This window comes from Pseudophryne corroboree, chromosome 4, assembly GCF_028390025.1.
Source record: "Pseudophryne corroboree isolate aPseCor3 chromosome 4, aPseCor3.hap2, whole genome shotgun sequence".
Classification (NCBI taxonomy): domain Eukaryota; kingdom Metazoa; phylum Chordata; class Amphibia; order Anura; family Myobatrachidae; genus Pseudophryne; species Pseudophryne corroboree.
In genome coordinates, this window is record NC_086447.1 from 927,583,688 (window position 1) to 927,610,353 (window position 26,666).

General features: G+C 48.1%; 2 protein-coding genes across 2 annotated transcripts in view; one reads left to right on the plus strand and one right to left on the minus strand.

Annotated features, from left to right (window-relative positions):
* PACC1 (proton activated chloride channel 1) overlaps positions 1–1,178 on the minus strand; it is a 61,682-nt gene extending 60,504 nt beyond the window's left edge. The window contains exon 1 of the mRNA XM_063919048.1: positions 853–1,178. Within this exon, the coding sequence (XP_063775118.1) occupies positions 853–888 (36 nt within the window). The 5' untranslated portion in view covers positions 889–1,178. The remainder of the gene's footprint in view (positions 1–852) is intronic.
* A 69-nt stretch (positions 1,179–1,247) lies between these two features.
* Positions 1,248–25,727, plus strand: NENF (neudesin neurotrophic factor). The gene is made up of 5 exons (XM_063919049.1): positions 1,248–1,329; positions 3,160–3,405; positions 10,001–10,061; positions 10,520–10,623; positions 24,841–25,727. The coding sequence occupies exons 1-5, from the start codon at positions 1,300–1,302 to the stop codon at positions 25,015–25,017; spliced, it is 618 nt and encodes a 205-aa protein (XP_063775119.1). The 5' UTR covers positions 1,248–1,299; the 3' UTR covers positions 25,018–25,727.
* The last annotated feature ends 939 nt before the right edge of the window (positions 25,728–26,666 follow it).

The window sequence follows — 26,666 nt, forward strand, 5'->3', positions numbered from 1 at the left end:
AGAGCGCAGCCGGCACTGACGTGATCACATGTGAATAACACACAGCCACATATATACACACACATACTACACTAACACACCGCAATAACAGGCGAGGTCACATGTAACACAGCCACATATATACACACACATACTACACTAACACACCGCAATAACAGGCGAGGTCACATGTGAGTGACACACAGCCACATATATACACACACATACTACACTAACACACCGCAATAACAGGCGAGGTCACATGTAACACACAGCCACATATATACACACACATACTACACTAACACACCGCAATAACAGGCGAGGTCACATGTGAGTGACACACAGCCACATATATACACAAACATACTACACTAACACACCGCAATAACAGGCGAGGTCACATGTGAGTGACACACAGCCACATATATACACACACATACTACACTAACACACCGCAATAACAGGCGAGGTCACATGTGAGTAACACACAGCCACATATATATATATATATATATATATATATATATATACACACACACACACACCACAATAACAGGCGAGGGGATGCGGGACATAATACAGTGACTCCAGGATACACAGTAACACATGACCCCTAGTGTCTGCAGTCTTTACTTCCAAGAGCTTACAATCTAACCAGCAGCAGAGTTACAATGTAATACATCGGCGACAGTATATACAGTGCATATCACACATCAGTAGCTGATAACAGCCCATACACACCCTGCCTGTGGGGTAGATGGGGCAGTTACAGGCGGCTGGTGTTATGGGACACATCACTGGGGCATGTAATCATCAGCACATAAAGGACCTGCTGCAGGGTGATCATATATGTAACATGCATGTAGTTACCTCCTGGTAAGACCTGGATATCTCCTTCCTGATCATAGCACTGGGCAGGCAGCAACAGCAGGAGGGTACCAGGGACAGCCAGAGGCACAACAGCAGCAGCAAAGGGTACCAAGGGGGGCACCGCAGGCAGCAGGATACCAGGCAGGGGGAGGGTACAGCAGGCAGCAGCAGGGTACCAGGGGGGGCCCAGCAGGTAGAAGCAGGGTACCAGGGGGGGCACAGCAGGCAGAAGCAGGGTACCAGGGGGGGGTGGGGGGGGAGCACAGCAGGCAGCAGCAGCTCTCTCCCTGTCTCAGGTCCCGTGCTGCTCTCACTGCAGCAGCTGCTGCCCAGACACAGGGATCATGTGAGCCGGGACTGGGCCTGCCCCGGGGGCTGCTGGGAGATGTAGTTCTGACTCTACAAACTTTTCTCCAACTTGAGACAGGCTACCCAGCTGGCACTGGTATGCTGGGACTTGTGATTCTCCAGCAGCAGGTGATGCACAGACCTGTACAGGAAATAAATATTATATATAATATGTGTGTACATTTGTGTGTGTGTGTGTGTGTATATATATCCAGCAAAGAAAAGATGGCACTCAGAGACTATTTTGAAATGGTGAAAGAAGATAACTGTATTGAGATGTTACAGCATCTAACGTTTTCGGAGCAGTTGCCCCGTCCTCAGGATAACATCTACAGCAAAACATACATGGACAACACATACATAAATACCCTTACCTTACATGAGGGACAGGTAAGGGTATTTATGTATGTGTTGTCCATGTATGTTTTGCTGTAGATGTTATCCTGAGGACGGGGCAACTGCTCCGAAAACGTTAGATGCTGTAACATCTCAATACAGTTATCTTCTTTCACCATTTCAAAATAGTCTCTGAGTGCCATCTTTTCTTTGCTGGATGTTTATCTGTTTGAGAGGCACCGGAGCAGCTGGATACCTATACACTGAGTGCCGACATACTGTGGATGTGTGTGTATATATATATATATATATATACATGTACGTATATTATGTGTGTGTGTATATATATATATATATATACATGTATGTATATATTGTGTGTGTGTGTGTGTGTGTATATATGTGTGTGTGTGTGTGTGTGTGTGTGTGTGTGTGTGTGTGTGTGTGTGTGTGTACACTTTGGGGAGATTCAAATATTTGAAAAGTCAGTTGGGAGTCTGTTTTTCCTATCTAATAGACAGACACCCAACCGACTTTTCACACATTTGAATCCCCCCCTATATGTGCATGTATATATAAAATAACTGAATATATGTGTATGCATTTGTGTGTGTGTATATGAATACATGTATATTATATGTCTGTGTGTCTGTGTGTACAGTATATGTGCATGTATATATAAAATAACTGAATATATGTGTGTGTACATGTATACATGTATATTATGTGTGTGTGTGTGTGTGTGTGTGTGTGTGTGTGTGTGTGTGTGTGTGTGTGTGTGTGTGTGTACATGTGCGTGTATATATAAAATAACTGAATATATGTGTGTGTACATTTGTGTGTGTATATGTATACATGTATATTATATGTGTGTGTATACACGTGTGTGTGTGTGTGTATACACATGTGTGTGTACAGTACATGTGCATGTATATATAAAATAACTGAATATATGTGTGTACATTTGTGTGTGTATATGTATACATGTATATTATGTGTGTGTATACGTGTGTGTGTATACACGTGTGTGTGTGTGTGTGTGTGTATACACGTGTGTGTGTGTGTGTACAGTACATGTATATATAAAATAACTGAATATATGTGTGTACATTTGTGTGTGTGTATATGTATACATGTATATGTGTGTGTATACACGTGCGTGTGTATACACGTGTGTGTGTGTACAGTACATGTATATATAAAATAACTGAATATATGTGTGTACATTTGTGTGTGTGTATGTGTATATGTATACATGTATATTATATGTGTGTGTTTACGTGTGTGTGTGTTTGTGTGTGTGTGTGTGTGTGTGTGTGTGTGTGTATACATGTATATTATATGGGTGTGTGTGTGTGTGTGTGTGTGTGTGTGTGTGTGTGTGTGTATATGTATACATGTACATTATGTGTGTGTGTGTGTATACATGTATATTATATGGGTGTGTGTATACACGTGTGTATATGTATACATGTACATTATGTGTGTGTATACACGTGTGTGTGTGTGTGTGTGTGTGTGTGTGTGTGTGTGTGTGTGTGTGTGTGTGTACAGTACATGTGCATGTAATATATATAAAATAACGGCATTACCAGATCTATATTTTTTTTTACTCCTATGTAGTCTACGGCTGGCAGTGAAAGGGTTAGAGCCCTGTGGGCGTGGCTCGGTTACTGGCCAGACACCGCCCCTCCCGGAAGTGTCCCGGATATGTCGCCTCTCAGGGCAGTGGTGGGCTTGCTGCTGAGCACCCTGATACCTGGCCAGGTACAGGGGGATCTCCCCGACTCCCAGCAGCGGCCACACCCCCAGCATAAGCCGGTCAGGCTCTTCACTGACGAGGACCTGGCCGGTTACAACGGGAAGCAGGTGAGTGGCCAGCTGCGGTGTCCGAGCCAGGCCGGCTGTGGGGGAGGAGTCAGGGGAGGAGCTAGTGTGTCATACAGGCGCCTGTGGGGATGGGGAGGAGCCAGTGTGAGGGGGAGGAGCCAGTATGTCATACAGGCCGGCTGAGTTGGAGGGGGAGGAGCTAATGTGTCATACAGGCCGGCTGTGGGGGATGGGGAGGAGCTAATGTGTCGTACAGGCCGGCTGTGTTGGAGGGGGAGGAGCTAGTATGCCATACAGGCCGGCTGTGTTGGAGGGGGAGGAGCTAGTATGTCATACAGGCCGACTGTGTTGGAGGGGGAGGAGCTAGTGTGTCATACAGGCCGGCTGTGTTGGAGGGGGAGGAGCTAGTGTGTCATACAGGCCGGCTGTGGGGGAGGAGTCAGTGTGCAGGGGGAGGAGTCAGCCCATGTATCAGTTACTGCTCTGATACGCTGTTACCACCTGGGACAGGCATGTTGGCCCTCATTCCGAGTTGTTCGCTCGCTAGCTGCTTTTAGCAGCATTGCACACGCTAAGCCGCCGCCCTCTGGGAGTGAATCTTAGCTTAGCAGAATAGCGAACGAAAGATTCGCAGAACTGCTACTAAATAATTCCTTGCAGTTTCTGAGTAGCTCCAGACCTACTCACAGAGGGGGTCATTCCGAGTTGTTCGCTCGTTGACGATTTTTGCAACGGAGAGATTAAGGCGAAAATGCGCATGGTACGCAGTGCGCATGCGCTAAGTATTTTAGCACAAAACTTAGTAGATTTACTCACGTCCGAACCAAGAATTTTCATTGTTGAAGTGATCGTAGTGTGATTGACAGGAAGTGGGTGTTTCTGGGCGGAAACTGGCCGTTTTCTGGGTGTGTGCGGAAAACGCAGGTGTGTCAGGTAAAAACGTGGGAGTGTCTGGAGAAACGGGGGAGTGGCTGGCCGAACGCAGGGTGTGTTTGTGACATCAAAACAGGAACTAAACGGACTGAGGTGATTGCAATCTAGGGGTAGGTCTGGAGCTACTCAGAAACTGCAGGGAATTATTTAGTAGCAGAACTGTGATCCTTTCGTTCGCTATTCTGCTAAGCTAAGATACACTCCCAGAGGGCGGCGGCCTAGCGTGTGCAATGCTGCTAAAAGCAGCTAGCGAGCGAACAACTCTGAATAACCCCCTATGTCACACTGTAGCGCTGCCGGTACACGCTATGTTACACTGTAGTGCTGCCGGTACACGCTATGTTACACTGTAGTGCTGCCGGTACACACTATGTCACACTGTAGAGCTGCCGGTACACGCTATGTTACACTGTAGTGCTGCCGGTACACGCTATGTTACACTGTAGAGCTGCCGGTACACGCTATGTTACACTGTAGTGCTGCCGGTACACGCTATGTTACACTGTAGCACTGCCGGTACACACTATGTCACACTGTAGAGCTGCCGGTACACGCTATGTTACACTGTAGTGCTGCCGGTACACGCTATGTTACACTGTAGAGCTGCCGGTACACGCTATGTTACACTGTAGTGCTGCCGGTACACGCTATGTCACACTGTACACGCTATGTCACACTGTAGAGCTGCCGGTACACGCTATGTTACACTGTAGTGCTGCCGGTACACGCTATGTTACACTGTAGAGCTGCCGGTACACGCTATGTTACACTGTACACGCTATGTCACACTGTAGAGCTGCCGGTACACGCTATGTTACACTGTACACGCTATGTCACACTGTAGAGCTGCCGGTACACGCTATGTTACACTGTAGTGCTGCCGGTACACGCTATGTTACACTGTAGAGCTGCCGGTACACGCTATGTTACACTGTAGTGCTGCCGGTACACGCTATGTCACACTGTACACGCTATGTCACACTGTACACGCTATGTCACACTGTAGTGCTGCTGGTACACGCTATGTCATACTGTACACACTATGTCACACTGTAGAGCTGCCGGTACACGCTATGTCACACTATACACACTATGTCACACATGTCACTATACACACTATGTCACACTGTAGTGCTGCTGGTACACGCTATGTCACACTGTACACACTATGTCACACTGTAGTGCTGCTGGTACACGCTATGTCACACTATACACACTATGTCACATGTGTCACTATACACACTATGTCACAATGTAGGGCTGCCGGTACACGCTATGTCACACTGTACACACTATGTCACAATGTAGGGCTGCCGGTACACGCTATGTCACACTGTAGGGCTGCTGGTACACGCTATGTCACACTATACACACTATGTCACACATGTCACTATACACACTATGTCACACTGTAGAGCTGCCGGTACACGCTATGTCACACTATACACACTATGTCACACATGTCACTATACACACTATGTCACAATGTAGGGCTGCCGGTACACGCTATGTCACACTGTACACACTATGTCACAATGTAGGGCTGCCGGTACACGCTATGTCACACTGTACACACTATGTCACACTGTAGTGCTGCCGGTACACGCTATTTCACACTATACACGCTATGTCACGCTGTAGTGCTACCGGTACACGCTATGTCACACTGTACACACTGTGTCACACTATAGACTATGGGGGTCATTCCGAGCTGTTCGCTCGTTGACGATTTTCGCAACGGAGCGATTAAGGCAAAAAAAGTGCATTCGCATGGTACTGATGCCGGTACACGCTATGTCACACTGTAGCACTTCCGGTACACGCTACATCACACTGTACTGCTGCTGGTACACACTATGTCACACTGTAGCTTCCGGTACACGCTATGTCACACTGTAGCTTCCGGTACACGCTATGTCACACTGTAGGGCTGCCGGTCCACGGTATGTCACACTATACACACTATGTCACACTGTAGTGCTTCCGGTACACGCTATGTCACACTGTACACTCTATGTCACACTGTAGGGCTGCCGGTACACGCTATGTCACACTATACACACTATGTCACACATGTCACTATACACACTATGTCACACTGTAGTGCTGCCGGTACACGCTATGTCACACTATACACACTATGTCACACTGTAGTGCTGCCGGTACACGCTATGTCACACTGTAGTGCTTCCGGTACACGCTATGTCACACTGTACACTCTATGTCACACTGTAGGGCTGCCGGTACACGCTATGTCACACTATACACACTATGTCACACATGTCACTATACACACTATGTCACACTGTAGTGCTGCCGGTACACGCTATGTCACACTATACACACTATGTCACACTGTAGTGCTGCCGGTACACGCTATGTCACACTGTACACTCTATGTCACACTGTAGGGCTGCCGGTACACGCTATGTCACACTATACACACTATGTCACACATGTCACTATACACACTATGTCACACTGTAGAGCTGCCGGTACACGCTATGTCACACTATACACACTATGTCACACATGTCACTATACACACTATGTCACACTGTAGCGCTGCCGGTACACGCTATGTCCCACTGTACACACTATGTCACACTGTAGTGCTGCCGGTACACGCTATGTCACACTATACACACTATGTCACACATGTCACTATACACACTATGTCACACTGTAGCGCTGCCGGTACACGCTATGTCCCACTGTACACACTATGTCACACTGTAGTGCTGCCGGTACACGCTATGTCACACTGTAGGGCTGCCAGTACACGCTATGTCACACTGTAGCTTCCGGTACACGCTATGTCACACTGTAGCTTCCGGTACACGCTATGTCACACTGTAGCTTCCGGTACACGCTATGTCACACTGTAGGGCTGCCGGTCCACGGTATGTCACACTATACACACTATGTCACACTGTAGTGCTTCCGGTACACGCTATGTTACACTGTACTGCTGCTGGTACACGCTATGTCACAGTGTAGCTTCCGGTACACGCTATGTCACACTGTACACTCTATGTCACACTGTAGGGCTGCCGGTACACGCTATGTCACACTATACACACTATGTCACACATGTCACTATACACACTATGTCACACTGTAGCGCTGCCGGTACACGCTATGTCCCACTGTACACACTATGTCACACTGTAGTGCTGCCGGTACACGCTATGTCACACTGTAGGGCTGCCAGTACACGCTATGTCACACTGTACACACTATGTCACACTGTAGTGCTGCCGGTACACGCTATGTCACACTGTAGGGCTGCCAGTACACGCTATGTCACACTGTACACACTATGTCACACTGTAGTACTGCCGGTACATGCTGTGTCACACTATACACGCTATGTCACACTGTAGTGCTGCCGGTACATGCTATGTCACACTGTACACACTGTGTCACACTATATCACACTGTAGAGCTGCCGGTACACGCTATGTCACAGTGTACACACTATGTCACACTGTAGCTTCCGGTACACGCTATGTCACACTGTACACTCTATGTCACACTGTAGGGCTGCCGGTACACGCTATGTCACACTGTACACTCTATGTCACACTGTAGGGCTGCCGGTACACGGTATGTCACACTATACACACTATGTCACACTGTAGAGCTGCCGTTATACGCTATGTCACACTGTAGAGCTGCCGGTACTCGCTAGGTCACACTGTAAAGCTGCCGTTATACGCTATGTCACACTGTACACGCTATGTCACACTGTAGCACTGACGGTACACGCTATGTCACACTGTAGGGCTGCAGTTACACGCTATGTCACACTGTAGGGCTGTCCGTACACGCTATGTCATACTGTACATGCAATGTCACACTGTAGAGCTGCCGGTACACGCTATGTCACACTGTAGAGCTGCCGGTACATGCTATGTCACACTGTAGAGCTGCCGGTACACGCTATGTCACACTGTAGAGCTGCCGGTACATGCTATGTCACACTGTAGCGCTGCCGGTACACACTATATCACACTGTCGAGCTACCGGTACTCGCTAGGTCACACTGTAAAGCTGCCGGTACACGCTATGTCACACTGTAGTGCTGCCGGTACATGCTATGTCACACTGTAGTGCTGCCGGTACACGCTATGTTACACTGTAGTGCTGCCGGTTCACGCTATGTCACACTGGAGCGCTGTTGGTATACGCTATATCACACTGTACACGCTATGTCACACTGTAGCGCTGTTGGTACACGTTATATCACACTGTACACGCTATGTCACACTGTAGGGCTGCCGGTGCACACTATGTCACATTGTAGAGCTGATGGTACACACTATGTCACACTGTGGCGCTGCCGGTGCACACTATGTCACACTGTAGAGCTGACGGTACACACTATGTCACACTGTAGAGCTGACGGTACACGATTTGTCACATTGTAAAGCTGACGGTACACGCCCTATCACATTGTCTTGCTGACAGTACACACTATGTCACACTGTAGAGCTGATGGAACACACTATGTCACACTGTAGAGCTGCCGGTACACACCCTGTCACATTGTCGAGCTGACAGTACACACTATGTCACACTGTAGAGCTGACTGTACACACTATGTCACGCTGTAGAGCTGACAGTACACGCTTTGTCACATTGTAAAGCTACGGTACACACTATGTCACACTGTAGAGCTGACTGTACACACTATGTCACACTGTAGAGCTGACGGTACACACTATGTCACACTGTAGAGCTGACGGTACACACTATGTCACACTGTAGAGCTGACGGTACACACTATGTCACACTGTAGAGCTGACGGTACACACTATGTCACACTGTAGAGCTGACGGTACACACTATGTCACGCTGTAGAGCTGACAGTACACGCTTTGTCACATTGTAAAGCTGACGGTACACACTATGTCACACTGTAGAGCTGACGGTACACACTATGTCACGCTGTAGAGCTGACAGTACACGTTTTGTCACATTGTAAAGCTGACGGTACACACTATGTCACGCTGTAGAGCTGACAGTACACGCTTTGTCACATTGTAAAGCTGACGGTACAACCTATGTCACACTGTAGAGCTGACGGTTCACGCTATGTCACGCTGTAGAGCTGACAGTACACGCTTTGTCACATTGTAAAGCTACGGTACACACTATGTCACACTGTAGAGCTGACGGTACACACTATGTCACACTGTAGAGCTGACGGTACACATGCTGGCGAGAAATAAGCGACAAGTGACCGGATTGAGCACTGGACTTTTTGCGTTGCACCCATTACTTTGGTCATGTTTAGCTAGTTTACACGGCTAATCCCGAACTCTCTGGGCGTGACAATGTGCCGTCATTTAGACGGGCTGGTAGCTCGTAGTCCCAGTGAGCATTACTACGTAGTCCCAGCGAGAATTACTGCGTAGTCCCGGAGACCATAATTGCTTTGCCCAGCCGAGCATTACTGCGTAGTCCCGGCTGAGCATTGCTGCGTAGTCCCGGCCGAGCATTACTGCGTAGTCCCGGCCGAGCATTGCTGAGTAGTCCCGGCCGAGCATTGCTGAGTAGTCCCGGCCGAGCATTACTGCGTAGTCCCGGCGAGCATTGCTGCGTAGTCCCAGCGAGCATTAGGTGATGACATTTACAATCTATTCTTTCTAGTATAGATATTTTTCAGCAGAGCATATCATTGTATTCTCCATAGGGTGACCAGCCGATATACATGGCAGTGAAGGGAACTGTGTTCGATGTGTCATCAGGAAAAGGTAACTGTCCTACCACTGCACGTATCGCTAAGACTGTACAAAGCTACCGCCACAACCATGCTTTATGCTGTCGCCATAAAGGAATAAGAGGGGGTACAAATACATTATTATGTCTGCATGCTGGGTAAATACGGCCTTCCTCTGCATGTATCGCTAAGACTGTACAAAGCTACCGCCACAACCATGCTTTATGCTGTCGCCATAAAGGAATAAGAGGGGGTATAAATACATTACTATATCTGCATGCTGGGTAAATACGTCCTTCCTCTGCATGTATCGCTATGACTGTATAGAGCTACCGCCATCACCATGCTTTATGCTGTCGCCATAAAGGAATAAGAGGGGGTACAAATACATTATTATGTCTGCATGCTGGGTAAATACGGCCTTCCTCTGCATGTAACCCACACAAGTTACTAACAAGAGAATGTGTCTTTATGTCCCCTGTTACTGGGCAGAGTTCTATGGGAAGGGAGCTCCATATAACGCACTTGCGGGAAAGGATTCCTCACGCGCTGTTGCCAAAATGTCGCTGGAGCCGGAAGATCTCACTCACGATACGGTAAGAAATAAGACGTCAGTAACTACCATCTATACAGGAGCTGTTTCTCAGTGTGTGATGATACAGAGTAGTGAGATATTCCCGCTGGAAACACGGTGTAAGACGCAGGCCGCGCGACCAGCTGCATCTCTGACCGGGGTAACTGTGGTCAGGACACCAGCGCGGATCTTACAACGCTATTTGGAGTTCTGTATCTGTGGCAGCAGATCTCAGATTAGTTTCACCTTTTATTCACTATTCTAAGTGTTTCTGCTTAATATGTATGAACTGTAGATTTGTTCAGGCAACATTTTACTGACCAAGTGAGCTGACAATCTGCGTGCTGGTACACATGGATACAGAGTAGGAGGCCGCATGAAGCTGACCCTGGTATTAGGAGTATCCATCACGTATCTGTGTCATTACTCTATCGCTGGCACACTTACCGTCACTTCTCCTAGTCACTTACATTTGACCTGCTAAACTTACTGTATATTTAGGCGGGTTCAGTATGTTATACCAGCGGTCACATGACACTGGAGATCCCAACACTGGACGGAGTAAGTATTTAAACTATCCACCTCCCCCAGAGCCCAACTAGACTTTTTGGTGCCCTCTGCCAGAAAGAGAATTAGCGCCCCACCCCATTTTATCAATAGTGACATAAGGCGCATACCTCGTGGGGAAGGGACGGGACAGCTGGAGACAGTGGAGTCAGCTGCCGCCGGGCTCCTGCCCAGAAGGGGTGCACCTCTCCTCCATCGTCTCTGGCTCCATGTGCTCACCTGTGACCCCTTCCAGCCGATATCCAGGTGCAAAGGTATAAAACCGCATTTTTCACTGACTTGAGACGGACTCCAGGAGGAGCCTTGCAGCGGTTTCTTTCCCAGTCCGGCAGTTCCAGACCGATCCCAACCACCTGGGTGTCCCCTGAAAGAAGAGAGTCCCAGCTTTCTGGAACCATTTCCCGCTTGATAGGACCAGTGATGGCGGAGATATCCGGCTGCGAAGCACGGAGGGTGGTCACATGGATTATCTATGGGGAAATAAGCTCGCTGCCCAGGAACCGTTAATTTAGCTTCTCGACCAGATATCTCCGGTTTTGTAAAACATAGAATTTAGCTGAGACCCTCATCTTCCAGAGGATCCCAGAACCAAGGGGGGGATGTATGAAAAACGTCCTAACGGACGTTATGTGCCTGGGGGCGTATCACCACATTATCGTGGTCATACGCCCGTTCCCGCCCAATGTACTAAACAGGCCCCCGCCGGTGTGGGAGGGCGCTATGTCACCTGTCCCGTGACACGCATCCTCCCACATCGGCCAGACTGTTATCGCCGCAAGCTGTAGTAGCACGCATGCGCCGTCACCTCAAATCCCAGTGAGCCCTGCGTGCGCGGTTAGGCTGTGAGGACGCCACACGGTGCCGGGCATTGAGGAGACGTGTGGGGGTGACGTCAGGGGCCGCAGGGGAGACGTGATGGCGGCGAACAATAAAGTTATTTTAACGGACAAAAAAAAACCTGTAAAACACGGCCAACGCCAGCGCCGACCTGGCGAAGAGACACAAGGGACATAACGTGTGGTGAGGGGCCATCTCATCGGTAATACATCTGGTAGGGGATCAGTACGTAATCCCGCTGGACGGGATCCCGGCGGTCGAAATACCGACGCCGGAATCCCGACCACACAATCCCGACAGGGGTGGCGAGCGGAACGCAGCCCCTTGCGGGCACAGTGCCTCGCTACGCTCGGCACACTATTATATTCTCCCTCTATGGGTGTCGTGGACACCCACGGAGGGAGAATATGTCGGGATTGTGGTGGTCGGGATTCCGGCGTCGGTATTTCGACCGCCGGGATCCCGTCCAGCGGGATGTTGACCGCATCCCTCTGGTAGGCATCAACTTCCTACTGGCACAGCGTCGCAGACGAACTTGCTGCATGTGCATAGTGCCTTCCTTAAAAACCCGTGGTAAGCCTCATCATACATTGCGGCGAGGCGGAAACAGCAGCAGTTAGCGTGCGCAATGTGCAAAAAGCACATAGCGCACGTTCTTAAATCTGCCCCCAAGTTTCTATCTCCAATAGAACCAGAGATATCTGACTTCAAGCACCGGGTCCCGGCGCCAGCTCCACCCCAGAGCCTAAGTCCAGCTTCCTGGGTAGCATTTTTTTTACCTTTGACCCCTGATACCTCCGGAACCAAAGGCCAGACCAGCTTTACCCAGGTACCCGAAAACTGGGACGCTCTAGTTTCAGGAACCCCAGTCTGCGGAGACACCCCCGCAGAAGTAACACCCCCCCCCCCCCCCTGGAAAATATGGAATAATAGGCCCACCCCCGCGCATGTTGAAGACTCACCTGCGCCCCCAGAAGTCAGTGGGGCCGCTTATCTTCAGATTGTGACATGGGTGGTGTACTAAGTTATACAGCAATGGGTTTTTGAAACTTCAGAATCTCTCATCTCTCTGACTCTCTTCCTGACTCTCTCTCTCACCCCCTCTCTCTCTGTCCATGACACCCTCTTGCTCTGCCGTCTCATTTACTCACTTTCATGGACACCCTCTTTCTCTCTCCTGACACTCTCTCACCCTTCCCTCTCTTTCTTTCATTCCCTTACTTTCCCTGACACCCTCTCTCTCACCCCTCTCTGTCTCTCTTCCTGACACCCTCTCTTTCACCCCCGTCTCTCTCTGTGTCCCTGACTCTCTCTACCTGATACCCTATCTCTCTCCTGCACGCCCCACCCCCTCTTCTCTCTCTCTCTCTCTATATATATATATATCTATAGGGGGGTACCAATATATATATATACATTTATATATATATATATATATATATACTAGGTGATTCATCGCGCCCTACGGGCAGCTCTTCACACCGTCGTAAGGGGCTACGGCCCCGTAATCTCTACTGAAAAGTGAAGGTGTAGAATAGTAGTTGTATAGTTTGTGTTGGTGGAATGGGAGGTTTGTTCGTGGGTAGATGTAGTACGACAAAAGGGAATGTGATGGTGAATGGGGTGCAGGGTCTTGTGAGTGGGTGAACAGTGTAGTGTTCACTCTAGGATTTTTTTAGGGCAGGGTGCTGATCATTGAGGAGGGCACATTTTAATTTTGAAGGGCACATTTTTGATGTGACTCTGTGCACAAAGCATAGCGCATATGTTTATAGTTTTTATACATATATTTTCCACTTAATGTATCATTTACCCCTACAAACATATAGGACACCCATGTAACACCCAACATCTGTAATGAGAAAAATGCTGTATATGTCCAGTCTTCTTGAAAGAACGGCTGTAGCATATACATAATAAGTAGATAATAATAAATGTCTCCTCCAGTGCTGAAGTAGTTATAATCCTTATGTGTTATAAAACAGAAAAATTAAGCAGAGGGTTAAAATATACAATATAGGTACAAAATAAAAGTCTGTTCTTCTACTAGGGAAATACTGTAAGCAGTACATGCCCACTGCTTACCCTGTTCTTTCCCTCTTTATCAGCATGCTGTGTTATGCCGGCAGCCACAGCAGTGATGCCACTTACAGCCCCTCCTCTGCCATCCAGTTCATTAAGGATAGAAATTGTTTCCAATTTCAGAGGTAGGCAAGGAGTAGACCACTACATTGTAACATGCACTCTGACTGTTACATTCTGTATACAAGGGGGCAATTTATGGTCCTGCAGGGTGCACTGAAAAAGGGCCGGGTGCATTTTCACATTTCAAAAATGGGCAGGGTGCAGCACCCCGCTGAAACAGCCTAGAAGGAACACTAACAGTGTCTTCAGGGGAGGCTGTACAGAATGTGGCTGTAAATGACATGTTAACGTGTGGCTGTGGGACTGCGATGTAGGTTGTGACTGCTTGTGGTGAGGGATGGTGGTGAAGGGTGTGCGTGTGGTTGTCTGTGTGGTTATAGAAGGGGGCATGTGGATGGGGTTGTTATTGTAGAGATGTAGTGTAAAAAGGTCTCTGTAGCTGTAGTCAGTGGTGGCGGTTGTCCTGTGTGGAGGATGTGAATGTGTGAGTCTGAATGAAGGGTGTGTGTGTGTGTGTGTACGTGTGTGTGTGTGTGGTTTGGTGTATGGTTGGTTTTAAATGGGGGTGTTGGGCATGGTCGAGGGGGTGCATAGGTACTGTACTTGTGTAAAGGTAGGTGGATTAGGGGTTGGGGCGTAGTAGTTATGAGTTTTGGGTTGTGGTGTCTTATGATAGGGTTTGTGCAGGATGAAGAATGTTGTGTGATTTTTGGAGTGGTGGTAGGGTGTGTTAAGTTGATTGTGTGGAGTGGGGCTGTAAATAGGTGTGTAGTGCATGTGGTTACTTGTAGGGTAGACGGATAGTGTTGTGGGGTAACTGTTGTTGTGATGGGTAGATATAATCCGTGTTGAGGGTCATAGTGTGTACGTGGTAGGTGTTGTATATATTGCATGCTGCATTGTGGAGGGAGGTGAAGGAAAAATGTTTGGTGTTTAGTTTGTTGTGGAAGGGGTACATAGAATGTGCGTGGTGTAGAGAAAAGGGTGTGTTTGGGGGGCTGAGCAGAGTGAGGTTGGATGGTGGATGTGGTGTGGCCAGTGTATGAGTTGGGCTAGGAATGAGGGGTGGGTGAGGGGTTTTCAGGCAGGACTGGTTGGCACCAGCCTGCCTGCTTTGTGGGACTTAGGGGGGGGGATGGCTTAACCTCTTGAAGGGTTAATGGTCCCGTTCCCCGCTGACAGGACACTAGCTCCTGAGGGAACTATTCGCAAGCCCCACCACGGCGAGCGTACATTCCCGCAGCACACCGCCACCCCTAACAGAGCCAGAAGAGTGGTGAGTACTAAGCCGGCATCCGGGTAGCGGGTCGCGGGCCATTGTGGCGGCACCAGGGAGTCATAGCAGGGGGGAGCGATTACTAGTGTACTAAGTCACCAATCTGGGTACTTAGTCTGCGACCCGGCTAAGCTTGGCATTAGCAATAAGGGCGCTGTGTGCTGGCTCCACTATACCTCTGTGTCTCCCTAGAAGGGCTCTTTGTGGGTTAATTGTGCTTTTAACCTTTCCTGTGTGTGTGTACTGTCACATTTACAATATGTCTGGCAAAGAGTGTGTTTCTTGTACGGCAGAGTGTTCCTCTTCCCCAGGGAGCTCACTAATATGTACTCAGTGTAGTGCACCTTCTCAGGCTAGCGGGGCTGAACCAGCATGGCTGGATTCCATTAAAGGAATGATTTCCAATATTTCTAATAAATTGTCCCTTAATGAGAAAGAGACGCAATACTTAAGACAGTCTGTGAATGAGTTTATGATCAGAGACTTAGTCCCCAAACCAGCGTCTCAGTCCCCTGCCATTTGTCCGCAAAAGCGAACTCTGGCCCATATCCTGCAGTCTGACTCTGACGCTGAAGGGTCAGACATGGAGGAGGGGAAGGTGGACTCAGAGGGGGGGATGCTGCTCTGTCACAGGGAATAGAGTAGAGGTGGGCAACATGCGGCCCGCAGGCCGGATGCAGCCCGCGGACCGATCCTGCCTGGCCCGCTGTGTCCCATCAGAGTGCAATGACAAGCGGCCCGACAGGCTGAGCGGGCAGTGACCAGGAGCGGCGGTCAGTGACTGAGGAGAAGAGAGCACGGGGGAGAAGGAGGGGGAGGAGGGAGCCGCAGCAGCGCTGTGTAATTGGTAGAGGCGCTGCTGCCCCTCTGCTTCACCATAGGCTGCCCTCCGCCGCTGTGAATGCTGGGAAGCGCATCCCAGCATTCACAGCGACGGAGAACAGCCTGTGGTGAAGCAGAGGGACAGCAGCAGCAGCGCCTCCACCAATTACACAGCGCTGCTGCGGCTCCCTCCTCCCACTCCCTCCTCCTCCTTGCCCGGGATCTCTGCAGAAGCTGCACCGAGGAGCCTGAGCCAGCGGAGAGAGTAAGTATAATTCTTTCTTTCTTTCTTTCTTTCTTTCTTTCTTTCTTTCTTTCTTTCCTGTCTGCCTTAATGTGTAAAAAGGGGACGCTGTCTGCTGTAATGTGTAAAAAGGGGGACTGTCTGCCGTAATGTGTAAAAAGGGGGACGTTGTCTGCCGTAATGTGTAAAAAAGGGCACGCTGTCTGCCGTAATGTGTAAAAAGGGGGACGCTGTCTGCCGTAATGTGTAAAAAGGGCACACTGTCTGCCGTAATGTGTAAAAAGGGGACTCTGTCTGCCGTAATGTGTAAAAAGGGGGATGCTGTCTGCCGTAATGTGTAAAAAAGGGCACGCTGTCTGCCGTAATGTGTAAAAAGGGGGACGCTGTCTGCCGTAATGTGTAAAAAGGGGGACGCTGTCTGCCGTAATGTGTAAAAAGGGGGACGCTATCTGCCGTAATGTGTAAAAAGGGCACACTGTATGCCGTAATGTGTAAAAAGGGGACTCTTTTTGAGTATTTTGTGTGTGGCGCTCGAATATTCGCTGGAAGTGTTAAGCGGGCCCCCAGCTGAAATAATTGCCCACCCCTGGACTTCCATCTAGTCTGCCCCTTTTTTTATCCTTTAGGTAATCTCAACCCTTTTTGAACCTTAATTCTTTGTAAGGATGTTCATATGCTTATCCCAAGCATGTTTAAATTCCTCTACAGTCTTAGCCTCTACCCTTTCTGTGAAGTAATTTTTCCATACATTTCCCCTGAACCTGCCTCCCTCCAGTTTCAGTGTATGCCCTCGAGTTCAAATACTTCTCTTCCTTTGAAGAATGTTTCCCTCCTGAACTTTGTTAAGACCCTTGGTATATTTGAAAGTTTCTATCATGTCCCCCCCCTTTCTTTTCTCTCCTCCAAACTATACATGTTAAGATCTTTTAGCCTTTCCGGGTACGTTTTGTGATGTAGGCCATGCACCATTTTATTTGCCCTTCTTTGTACACTCTCTAATGTATTTATATCCTTCTAGAGATATGGTCTCCAGAACTGGACACAGTATTCCAGATGGGGCCGTACCCAAGACCTATACAGTGGCATTATTACTTCTTTTTTCCTGCTACTGATTCCTCTCCCTATGCAACCAAGCATCTGACTTGCCTTTCTCATTGCCTTGTTGCATTGCTTTCCTGCCTTTAAGTCACTTGAAATAGTAACTCCTAAATCCCTTTCCTCCTCAGTAGTTTCCATTATAGTACCCTTGATACTATATTTAGCCTTTGGGTTTTTGAGACCCAAGTGCATGATTTTGCATTTTTTAGCATTAAACTGTAGTTGCCACGTTCTTGACCATTTCTCAAGCCTACCTAGGTCATCAATCATTTGTTTTACCCCTCCCGTTGTGTCTACCCTGTTGCATATCTTTGTGTCATCTGCAAAAAGGCATACTTTCCCTTCAATACCATTTGCAATGTCACCAACAAAGATATTAAAGAGAACTCGTCCAAGTACAGATCCCAGGGGTACTCCACTGGTAACATTTCCCACCATAGATTGCACTCCATTTACTACAACTGTCTGTTTCCTATCCTGCAACCAGGTTCTTATCCATTTAACTGATTTATAATCCACCCCCAGGCTTTCAAGTTTATTTAGCAGTCTGCGATGTGGGACAGTGGCAAATGCCTTACTAAAGTCTAGATATGCTACATCTACAGCTCCCCCTTGATCAATTATTTTCATCACAGAGTCAAAAAAGTCAGTAAGATTTGTTTGGCACGATCTCCCACCAGTAAATCCATGCTATTTTGGATCCTGTAAGTTGTTTGATTTAAGATATTCCACAACTCTTTCTTTTAATAGTTTTTCCATGACTTTCCCTACTACTGATGTAAGGCTTACTGGTCTGTAGTTACTTGCTTCTTCCTTGCGTCCACTCTTGTGCAGCGGAACTACATTTTCTCTTTTCCAGTCCTCTGGAATGGCACCTGTATTTAGTGACTGGTTAAATAATTCTGTTAATGGTGCCACCAGCACATCTTTTAGCTCTTTTAGTATCCTTGGGTGTATCCCATCTGGCCCCATTGATTTATCCACTTTTAGTTGTGAAAGTTCTGTCTAAATGTACTTTCATCTATCTTATTTTTATGAATGTCCTTGCAATTTAACTGTGGCCCCATCCCTTCTTCTGTAGTAAATACTGAGCAAAAATAATTATTTAGGTGATCTGCTATTGCCTTATCTCCCTCCACCAAATGCTCACTCTCTGTCTTAAGTCTTATTATTCCTCCATTTGATTTTCTCCTTTCACTTATATACTTAAAAAACGTTTTGCCCCTTTATCTACTGACTGGGCCATTTTCTCCTCGGCTTCTGCCTTTGCACGTCTGATCACTTTCTTAGCATCCTTCCGTCTGTCCAGATACACCTCTTTGTCATTATTATTTTGAGTCTGTTTGTATTTCCTAAAAGCCATCTTTTTTGCTTTCACACTAGTTGATACTTCTTTGGTGAACCACACTGGCTTCCTTTTCCTGGTGCTTTTCCTAACCCTTTTGATACAAAGATCAGTTGCACTTAGTATTGCACTTTTTAGTTTTTCCCACCTCTCCAGCACTCCTTCCAAGTTCTTCCAGTCCGCCAATGAATCACTTAAACATCTCCCCATTTTTGCAAAGTCAGCATTTCTAAAATCCAACACCTTTGTTTTTGTGTGACAGGAGTTGGATCCTGTCTTTATACTAAACCATACTGCTTGATGATCACTGGATCCCAGGTGCTCACCCACATATATGTCTGATATCCTGTCTCCATTTGTAAGAATTAAATCTAATATTGAGTCTTTGCGAGTTGGCTCCCTCACCAATTGCTTGAGAGATGCTCCCTGTAAGGAATGTAGAAATTTGCCACTTGTAGCTGAACTTGCAAAAGACCCCTCCCAATTTACGTCAGGTAAATTAAAGTCTCCCATAATTATGACTTCTCCCTTTAAAGCCGTTTTAGTGATGTCCAACAATAGGTTCCTGTCCAAATCCTGCCCCTGGCCTGGTGGTCTATAGATCACCCCAATGCGAATAATGTCCTTCTCCCCGGTTTCTATGGTGACCCAAAGGGCCTCAGTTTTGTGGTCAATATTTTGTATTAAAGTAGCATTTATACTTTTTCAATCAATACTCATTGCTCCGGACTGGCCAAGAAGGGTCTGGTATGCGGACCTTCTGGAGATGTTCCTCGAAGATCCGTGGCCTCTACCTCTTCGCGAGGATCTTCTGCAACAGGGCCCGTTCGTCTGTCAGGACTTACCGTGGCTACATTTGATGGCATGGAAGTTGAACGGCTGATTCTAGCCAGGAGAGGGATCCCTGACAAGGTTATCCCGACTATGGGGGTCATTCCGAGTTGATCGCTAGCTGAAAATGTTCGCTGCGCAGCGATGATACAAAAAAAAACGGCAATTCTGTGCATGCGTATGCGGCGCAATGCGCACGCGCGACACACTTTCACAACAGCCGATGTAGTTTCACACAAGGTCTAGCAAAACTTTTCAGTCGCACTGGTGGCCGCAGAGTGATTGACAGGAAGTGGGCGTTTCTGGGTGTCAACTGACCATTTTCTGGGAGTGTTCGGGAAAAACGCAGGCGTGCCAGGAGAAACACAGGCGTGGCTGGCCGAACGCAGGGCGTGTTCGTGACGTCAAAACAGGAACTGAACAGTCTGAAGTGATCGCAAGCGCTGAGTAGGTCTGAAGCTACTCTGAAACTGCACAAAATTATTTTGTAGCCGCTGTGCGATCCTTTCGTTCGCACTTCTGCTAAGCTAAAATACACTCCGAGTGGGAGGCGGCATAGCGTTTGCACGGCTGCTAAAAACAGCTAGCGAGCGATCAACTCGGAATGACGCCCTATGATCCAAGCCAGGAAGGGGGTAACATCTAAACATTACCACCGTATTTGGAAGAAACACGTCCCTTGGTGTGAGAGCAGAAAGCTTTTTCTGTAGTCAGGTGTGGATGTGGGCCTACGTCTGGGCTCCATAAAAGTACAGATTTCGGCCTTGTCCATTTTCTTTCAGAAACAATTGGCTTCTCTCCCTGAGGTCCAGACGTTCTTGAAAGTTGTTCTGCACATCCAACCTCCCTTTGTGCCTCCCACGGCACCTTGGGATCTCAATTTGGTGCTGCAGTACCTCCAATCGAACTTGATTGAACCATTACCGGAGGTAGACATAAAATATCTTATGTGGAAGACTGTCACACTGTTGGCCTTGGCTTCAGCAAGACGTGTGTCAGAGCTGGGGGCATTGTCTCACAAGACCCCCTATTTGATTTTCCATGAGGACAGAGCTGAACTCAGAACTCGTCAGCAATTTCTTCCTAAAGTGGTGTCTGCGTTTCACATCAACCAACCTATTATGATTCCAGTGGTTGCCGACACCACTGCTACTTCAAAGTCTTTGGATCTTGTGAGGGCTTTGAAGGTGTATGTAAAGAGAACAGCTCGTCACAGAAAATCGGACGCGCTGTTTGTTCTTTATGATCCAAATAAGATTGGATGTCTAAGCAGTCCATTGCACGCTGGATTAAGCTCACTATCCAGCATGCTGATTCCACGGCAGGATTGCCTATTCCAAAATTTGTACAGACCCACTCTACCAGGTCGGTGGGTTCTTCTTGGGCGGCTGCCCGCAGTGTCTCGGCTTTACAGCTCCGCCGAGCAGCTACTTGGTCTGGTTCGAACACATTTGCTAAGTTCTATGAGTTCGATACTTTGGCCTCTGAGGACCTTCAGTTTGGTCAATCAGTTCTGCAGGAACCTCAGCACTCTCCCTCCCGTAGTAGGATACTGGGCGCCTGCCCGGTGCTTCGTACTTCCTGCACTGTTACTTGGTTAAGTATTGTTGTTTGATTCAGCTGTTGCTGTTCCTGTTTTCAAGTCTGGTTAGCTTGGCTTTCCTCTTGTTTGTGTGTGCTGGTTCGGAATCTCACCACTATCCTTATCTATCCTTCTCTCAAAGTATGTCCGTCTCCTCGGGCACAGTTTCTAGACTGAATCTGGTGGGAGGGGCATAGAGGGAGGAGCCAGCCCACACTATCAAATTCTTAAAGTGCCCATGGCTCCTGGAGGACCCGTCTATACCTCATGGTACTAAATGGACTACGAGAAAAGGATTTACCGGTAGGTAATTGAAATCCTATTTTTTTATATATATATTACACACATTTAGTTGGGGACAGTGAGTTGGGAGGAATGAGAAGACGCAGTGAGTTAGATGTAGTGAGAGGGTGCAGTGAGTTGGGCACATTGAGTAGGTGGGAGTGAGAAGGAGCAGTGAGTTGGACGTAGTGATTTGGGGGAGTGAGAAGGCGCAGTGAGTTGGACGTAGTGACTTGGGGGAGTGAGAAGGTGCAGTGAGTTGGACGTAGTGACTTGGGGGAGTGAGAAGGCGCAGTGAGTTGGACGTAGTGACTTGGGGGAGTGAGGAGGAGCAGTGAGTTGGACGTAGTGATTTGGGGGAGTGAGAAGGCGCAGTGAGTTGGACGTAGTGACTTGGGGGAGTGAGAAGGCGCAGTGAGTTGGACGTAGTGACTTGGGGGAGTGAGAAGGCGCAGTGAGTTGGACGTAGTGACTTGGGGGAGTGAGAAGGCGCAGTGAGTTGGACGTAGTGACTTGGGGGAGTGAGAAGGCGCAGTGAGTTGGATGTAGTGACTTGGGGGAGTGAGAAGGCGCAGTGAGTTGGATGTAGTGACTTGGGGGAGTGAGAAGGCGCAGTGAGTTGGACGTAGTGACTTGGGGGAGTGAGAAGGCGCAGTGAGTTGGACGTAGTGACTTGGGGGAGTGAGAAGGCGCAGTGAGTTGGATGTAGTGACTTGGGGGAGTGAGAAGGCGCAGTGAGTTGGACGTAGTGACTTGGGGGAGTGAGAAGGCGCAGTGAGTTGGACGTAGTGACTTGGGGGAGTGAGGAGGAGCAGTGAGTTGGACGTAGTGACTTGGGGGAGTGAGAAGGCGCAGTGAGTTGGACGTAGTGACTTGGGGGAGTGAGAAGGCGCAGTGAGTTGGATGTAGTGACTTGGGGGAGTGAGAAGGCGTAGTGAGAGGGTGCAGATAGTTGGGGGGAGTGAGAAGACGCAGTGGGGGAGATTCAAATGTTTGAAAAGTCATTTGGGTGTCTGTTTTTTCCTGTCTATTAGATATGAAAAAACAGGCTCCCAACTGACTTTTCAAACATTTGAATCTCCTCCAGTGAGTTAGATGTAGTGAGAGGGTGCAGTGAGTTGGGCACAGTGAGTTAGATGTAGTGACTTGGGGGAGTGAGAAGGCGTAGTGAGAGGGTGCAGTGAGTTGGGCATAGTGAGTTGGGGGGAGTGAGTTAGATGTAGTGAGAGGGTGCAGTGAGTTGGATGTAGTGACTTGTGGGAGTGAGAAAACGCAGTGAGTTAGATGTAGTGAGAGGGTGCAGTGAGTTGGGCACAGTGAGTTGGATGTAGTGACTTGGGGGAGTGAGAAGGCGTAGTGAGAGGGTACAGTGAGTTGGGCATAGTGAGTTGGGGGGAGTGAGTTAGATGTAGTGAGAGGGTGCAGTGAGTTGGATGTAGTGACTTGTGGGAGTGAGAAGACGCAGTGAGTTAGATGTAGTGAGAGGGTGCAGTGAGTTGGGCATAGTGAGTTGGGGGGAGTGAGTTAGATGTAGTGAGAGGGTGCAGTGAGTTGGGCATAGTGAGTTGGGGGGAGTGAGTTAGATGTAGTGAGAGGGTGCAGTGAGTTGGGCATAGTGAGTTGGGGGGAGTGAGTTAGATGTAGTGAGAGGGTGCAGTGAGTTGGATGTAGTGACTTGTGGGAGTGAGAAGACGCAGTGAGTTAGATGTAGTGAGAGGGTGCAGTGAGTTAGGCATAGTGAGTTGGGGGGAGTGAGAGGGTGCAGTGAGTTGGGCATAGTGAGTTGGGGGGAGTGAGTTAGATGTAGTGAGAGGGTGCAGTGAGTTGGGCATAGTGAGTTGGGGGGAGTGAGTTAGATGTAGTGAGAGGGTGCAGTGAGTTGGGCATAGTGAGTTGGGGGGAGTGAGTTAGATGTAGTGAGAGGGTGCAGTGAGTTGGATGTAGTGACTTGTGGGAGTGAGAAGACGCAGTGAGTTAGATGTAGTGAGAGGGTGCAGTGAGTTGGGCATAGTGAGTTGGGGGGAGTGAGTTAGATGTAGTGAGAGGGTGCAGTGAGTGAGTTGGGGGGAGTGAGTTAGATGTAGTGAGAGGGTGCAGTGAGTTGGGCATAGTGAGTTGGGGGGAGTGAGTTAGATGTAGTGAGAGGGTGCAGTGAGTTGGATGTAGTGACTTGTGGGAGTGAGAAGACGCAGTGAGTTAGATGTAGTGAGAGGGTGCAGTGAGTTGGGCATAGTGAGTTGGGGGGAGTGAGTTAGATGTAGTGAGAGGGTGCAGTGAGTTGGGCATAGTGAGTTGGGGGGAGTGAGTTAGATGTAGTGAGAGGGTGCAGTGAGTTGGGCATAGTGAGTTGGGGGGAGTGAGTTAGATGTAGTGAGAGGGTGCAGTGAGTTGGATGTAGTGACTTGTGGGAGTGAGAAGACACAGTGAGTTAGATGTAGTGAGAGGGTGCAGTGAGTTGGGCATAGTGAGTTGGGGGGAGTGAGTTAGATGTAGTGAGAGGGTGCAGTGAGTTGGGAGGAGTGAGTTAGATGTAGTGAGAGGGTGCAGTGAGTTGGGCATAGTGAGTTGGGAGGAGTGAGTTAGATGTAGTGAGAGGGTGCAGTGAGTTGGGCATAGTGAGTTGGGGGGAGTGAGAGGGTGCAGTGAGTTGGGCATAGTGAGTTGGGGGGAGTGAGTTAGATGTAGTGAGAGGGTGCAGTGAGTTGGGCATAGTGAGTTGGGAGGAGTGAGTTAGATGTAGTGAGAGGGTGCAGTGAGTTGGGCATAGTGAGTTGGGGGGAGTGAGTTAGATGTAGTGAGAGGGTGCAGTGAGTTGTATGTAGTGACTTGTGGGAGTGAGAAGACGCAGTGAGTTAGATGTAGTGAGAGGGTGCAGTGAGTTGGGGGAAGTGAGAAGGCTCAGCGAGGGTTAGTGAGGGGATAAAGACAGAACTGTTAGAATTTGGAGGTTGCTATGGGAAGTGCATTTGTGGCGTAGGATGAAGAAGAAATCTGCGTTGGAAAGGAGTGGGGTTACAGTGGACACAATATGTGTGAAGGGAAGACTAGACCGTTGAATGCATTCTAGCTGCGTCCTTGTCATGACGTTTCATTGCGCGATGCAGTTACCAGCCCTTCTGCACAATGCTATTATATGACACTAGACAAGACATATTGCTGTGTAGCGTATCATCTGGGCTTTTATTCCACCTTGTGTTGTTATTACTTCAGGCTGGACTCTCCGAGGAACAACTGAAGTCTTTGGACGACATTTTTGAGAACGTGTACAAGAAAAAATACAAGATTGTCGGCTACATGGCCAGGCGCATTCTGACCGAGGGCGGCGGCCCCAACCCGGACTTCAAGCCCGAAGATCAACCGCATTTCACCATTAAAGATGAATTCTGAAGGAACGTTTTTCTCCTCCAACCTCCGTCTTGTCATTATAAATTGAGCTATTTACAGAACCTGCGGGGGTTAAACACTATGCCCAGCGAGAAATGTAAAGAACGGACTAGAAAACAGGAATCGGTGTATCTCAGTCTCCCTCCTCTAGTGTGTCTACCTCATAGTCTGACTGACGCCGGAGCAGAGAGGTCTCCTGGGCTGTCTGTATAATTGTTACCATGTAGTACTCTATAATCTCCGGCTCCATTCCCCCCTTAGTGATAACGGTAACGGGACGGGTTTGAGCGTTATTCCTGTGACGCAGTTCTCAGCATCAGATTAATCATGTTACTGCGTTTCTGTGGGTACAACTGGGGACTGTTTTTGGACACTCCTCTCGGAGGTCCATTGTCCGGCGGAATGCTGTGTGATGGTTCTGGGAGACAGTTTGCTGTGTGTTACAGAATGAACCACGTCATGTGCATTCTCCTTATAATTTCCTGGTGGACTCGCAGTTAACTTTTTTATATCACTACCCTCTGTTTTTGGCTGATGTGCACAACTTTTACTGCACACTTATTTTAGCACGACAGTGCCCAGAATCCTATACGGCGTTGTGTGTAAGATCAGCAGTTCTCACGCTGGCAGCTGGTTTATGTCACCGGGGCTGTTGGTAAGAAAATACACTACAGAAGTTTAACATAAAATAAATGTTTGAACAAAAAAAAGTTTTTTTTTTGTTGTTTTTTTTTACAGTACTTTAATCCTTTCATGACCCATTGCATGTTTCCGGTGTATACCAGTGATGACACTTTTTTAATTATTTACTCATTTTTTATTAAAGTATTACATTTAAATATTATTAAATTAAATAATATTCTAACTTTTTTTTTTAAATAATGCCCATTTAAATGGACAAGGACATGCAATGCAGAGACCATTCTAGTGACCGATATGTAACACAAGGCCATTCTAGTGACTGATATGCAGTGCAGAGACCATTCTAGTGACCAATATGTAACACAGAGGCCATTCTAGTGACCGATATGCAATGCAGAGTCCATTCTAGTGACCGATATGCAATGCAGAGTCCATTCTAGTGACCGATATGCAATGCAGAGTCCATTCTAGTGACCGATATGCAATGCAGAGTCCATTCTAGTGAATGATATGCAGTGCCGAGTCCATTCTAGTGGCTGATATGCAATGCAGAGTCCATTCTAGTGACCGATATGCAATGCAAAGACCATTCTATTGACTGATATGCAGTGCATAGACCATTCTAGTGACCGATATGCAGTGGCGAGTCCATTCTAGTGACTGATATGCAGTGCCGAGTCCATTCTAGTGGGCGATATGCAATGCAGAGTCCATTCTAGTGACCGATATGCAGTGCAGAGACCATTCTAGTGACCGATATGCAACGCAGAGACCATTCTAGTGACCGATATGCAGTGCCGAGTCCATTCTAGTGACCGATATGCAGTGCAGAGACCATTCTAGTGACTGATATGCAACGCAGAGACCATTCTAGTGACTGATATGCAACGCAGAGACCATTCTAGTGACCGATATGCAACGCAGAGACCATTCTAGTGACCGATATGCAACGCAGAGTACATTCTAGTGACCGATATGCAACGCAGAGACCATTCTAGTGACCGATATGC